The sequence below is a fragment of the Seriola lalandi genome, unplaced genomic scaffold (genome assembly GCF_002814215.2).
Source record: "Seriola lalandi dorsalis isolate HSWRI2012SDOR001 ecotype SW California unplaced genomic scaffold, Sedor1 jcf7180002054327, whole genome shotgun sequence".
NCBI classification, from domain to species: Eukaryota; Metazoa; Chordata; class Actinopteri; order Carangiformes; family Carangidae; genus Seriola; species Seriola lalandi.
Genome location: NW_019524880.1, coordinates 250351 through 253806, shown reverse-complemented (window position 1 = coordinate 253806; position 3456 = coordinate 250351). Strand labels below are relative to the sequence as shown.

Here is a 3456-nt window from a genome sequence, read left to right as displayed (position 1 = left end):
GATCTCTGTGACGTTACAGGGACCGTCGGTCTCTCCTGATCACTGTGACCAGAGGGGTTTGGTGAATGAGGTGGTGATGTCTTTCATACCACATCTATATCAGTTACCACATCCTGAACGCTGAGCACAACCTGTCCCCACAGGATGATGTCATCTCCCCCTCCTCTACATCAGAGGATGATGATGAGAAGAAGCAGAAGAAGCTGAACAGGAAGAAGATCAAAAGAAAGATCTCGAAGTTCTTCAGGTTGAAGTTGGAGAAGGACAAAGAGGGGCATGGATCTAAGAAACCCACCACACTGTCATTTAGCAAAGACCCGGAACCTGAGACCATCGTCTCTCCCAGTAAGATCCTAAAATTTAATCTGCACACTATAATATTCTGGACTCTGAAGCCAAAGTGTTATTTTTTTTACAACCTGTGTTTTGTCTGCATGTGAACACACTGACACAGCTACAACAGAGAGTTAAATGAAGGTTTATATCTCATGTCACTTGTAATGTTGTGCTGAACGTAGACCACCCACCTGAGTTCTACGATGAGGTGGCTGAGAAGCTGGAGAAGATCGCCCAGAGGTCCACCAGCATGAAGAGACCCAGCCCCCCAGCCCGGCCTTCCCCAGGTAAATATAGACACACACACATGCATGCACGCACACACAGTCTCTCTCTCTCTCTCTCTCTCTCTCTCTCTCTCTCTCTCACTCTCACTCTGTTTAGCCACTATACATTTTTAATGGAGCTATATGTAGGTTTTGCTACATAGCTAATGTTAGCATCAGCAGCTGTTTACTTGCTGAGTTCAGCATCAAACCCTCTTGTTTTGCTTCTATTTCTATCACGTGTTTTCTTCTGCTAAAGTTCTAACCTGATGTCCTGTGAAGCTGTTGGCAGGTGACCTTCACCTCCACATGCTCCCAGCAGAGAAAACTTAAATATAGCACCTTTACCAGGTGGGAGTAAAACCAGCTGCTGCATACCCAATTGTCCCACTGGGGACAAATAAAGTGATTGATGGATGGATGGATGGATGGATGGATGCAGCATGGACAGGGCTATAGTCAGACTCAGAATATGAGTGTTGTATATCAGTGGTGTGGTGTGTCGTGTAGGACTGTGACATATACAGAGATGATCGGTAAAGAGTTGAGTGAGGAAAAGTACATGAACAACAACTTCACTAAAGGACTAAAGGTGTCCATTTACATCATGTGTAAATCAGACTTTTCAGACTGTCAGACAGATTCTCCCTCGTCAAGGTAAGAACACGGAGGGCAGGTGTGGATACATACCTGCTACTGAGGTGTTAACACTTGTATTCACAGGCTGACACCAGTGAGTGGCCTTGAGGCTAAGAGCTGTACGGCCCACTCCCAGTGACTGTGTGTCACACTTCTCTCTCTCAGCAGTGTGTGATAAAGAGGCCGTGGTGCAGCAGCTGGTTCAGGTGCTCTCTGTGGAGGGAGACTCCATCAACACTAAGGTGGGTACGCCTACACACAGGCCCAGATAAACATGCGGTACACTTCAAGACAGTGAGCGCTTTCCTCAGGTGTGTGTTCACCTGTGCTCATGTGTAACCTGGCTCCATGCTCATCTCCTCACAGATCCAGTCAGACCCCTTCCTGCGCTCCAGCCTCACTCGTCTCTCTTACGCGTCGTTTGCCAAACTTCTGGACACTTTCAGCAGCCGTCAGGTGTCTGAGGCTCCACCCCTGGCGCCGTCGGCCAGTCCGACGCTGCGACGCATGGCCATCACCATGGAGGTGTCACGGCGGATAGTGACGGCCACAGGAACCGTGCGCATGCAGGGCTACGCAGAGTGCTACATGGAGACCTTCGCCCCCTGGGTGAAGAATCAGGGCGGATGGGTGAGTGATTCAAGATGAGTCCATCAAAGATATCTGTCATATTAAGTGTATTCAAATAATGCTACATGGCAAATGTAGCTCTAATTCTGCTGCTCTGCTTTGTGACTTGCTCTGCTCGGTGATGATGATTTGAAGACTCCTGATGAAGATCTCTGGTAGATAGATAGAACATTACTCAGTTGAAATTGCTGGGAGCAGATCCTTTATCTGATTCACCCAGATTAATAATAAACAGCAGTGTGTGTGTTACACTCGCAGTATGGAAACAGTAATGAATGCTTCCCTGGATCTGATGACTTCTGAATCTGAGGAATCGAAGAGGTTGAAAGTATCTGGCAGGAGAAAGTCTCTTCCTGTGAGTCCTGTGTCATTTCTGTGGAGTGCATGATGGTCCAGCTAGAGCTTCAGACCTCCGACACTGATGACTCAAGAGAGAGGGGGACTAGACTGTGAAAGATATGCTGCTGGAAGCATGTCAGAAATCTGACCGGTCATTGACATAATGGATTCCCTAGCCCCTGACCCTAACCTTAACTCTACCCCTCACCTAAACCTAATCCTTACTCCAGAGCCGGACAGTAACTCAGTACATTTGCTGGAGTACTGTAATATTTGCAGTATCTGTTCTCTACTTGAGTAGTATTTTTCTTTTTGTAAACCTCTGACTTTTACTCCACTACACTTAAAGACAAATATTGTTCTATTGTTCTGCAGGTTCTACAGTCAGTCAGTCAGTCAGTCAGTCAGTCAGGCAGTCAGACAGTCAGTAGGTTGTTTCAGAGTCATTAGGTTCTGTAAATGTGGACTTTGTCCACCTCTGGCTAACTCTTAAACCAAGTCACTGCACTAACCAAAATCTGACAAACTCACCATGTGCATTCCTCATCCCCCCTGAACCTACCTATTCCTTATCTGCTCCCATTTTGTCACATTTTTTGAACATATTTTAATATCTATCTGTACATACTCTGCTATACTGCTATTGCTTTACTATATTATTTATCTATTATTTATCTTTTGTAAATCTTTAGTATTTGATATTTTCATTTTGCATTTCTTCTGTACTGTCCACTTTGGTGCTGTAACACTGCCGGACTGATAAAGGAAGGAATCTTATCTTATTTTAAATCTTAATCCTCAAACAGACATTTAAACTTAAGGGCTCGCGCATTTTGGTCCCCACAAAGCTGTTGGACCCCTCAAGTATAGAGGGCTCCTGGGTTTCAGACCCATGAATATAGTAAAGCAAGCACACACACACACACACACACGACATGAGCCATGACAGGGACAACAACATGTGACAAAACCACCAGGTTCAGAACTGGACGACAATGGACCAGGACTGAGATCCTTTTTACTTCTCTATGTCTAAAACACCCCTATTCAAGTGGCCGAGTAAAGAAACCATGAAGAGTGATGTGGATTTACATGTTTATCAGAGTTATATTTGTTTATGTATTTATATTATATTTGCCAGAGTTTATTTAAGATGATTTTTCATGTTTAAAGTCTAAATTAATTTAGATTAATTGTGATCATAATTCTAATTCTTATTAGATCAAAGAAACCACTGTGGAGAAAC

At 44.5% G+C, this 3456-nt stretch overlaps 1 protein-coding gene across 3 annotated transcripts in view; it reads left to right on the top strand.

Moving 5' to 3' along the window:
- The window catches only part of bcl2l12 (BCL2 like 12), a 9948-nt gene extending 6502 nt beyond the window's left edge, over positions 1–3446 (top strand). For 2 of the 3 annotated variants that reach the window (XM_023407087.2, XM_087174204.1), the window contains 4 exons: positions 144–345; positions 519–623; positions 1407–1483; positions 1608–3446. In XM_023407087.2, coding sequence (XP_023262855.1) covers positions 144–345; positions 519–623; positions 1407–1483; positions 1608–1889 — 666 coding nt within the window. In that variant the 3' untranslated portion in view covers positions 1890–3446. The remainder of the gene's footprint in view (positions 1–143; positions 346–518; positions 624–1406; positions 1484–1607) is intronic. The other variant, XM_087174205.1, reaches the window with a different exon arrangement.
- Positions 3447–3456: the final 10 nt, after the last annotated feature.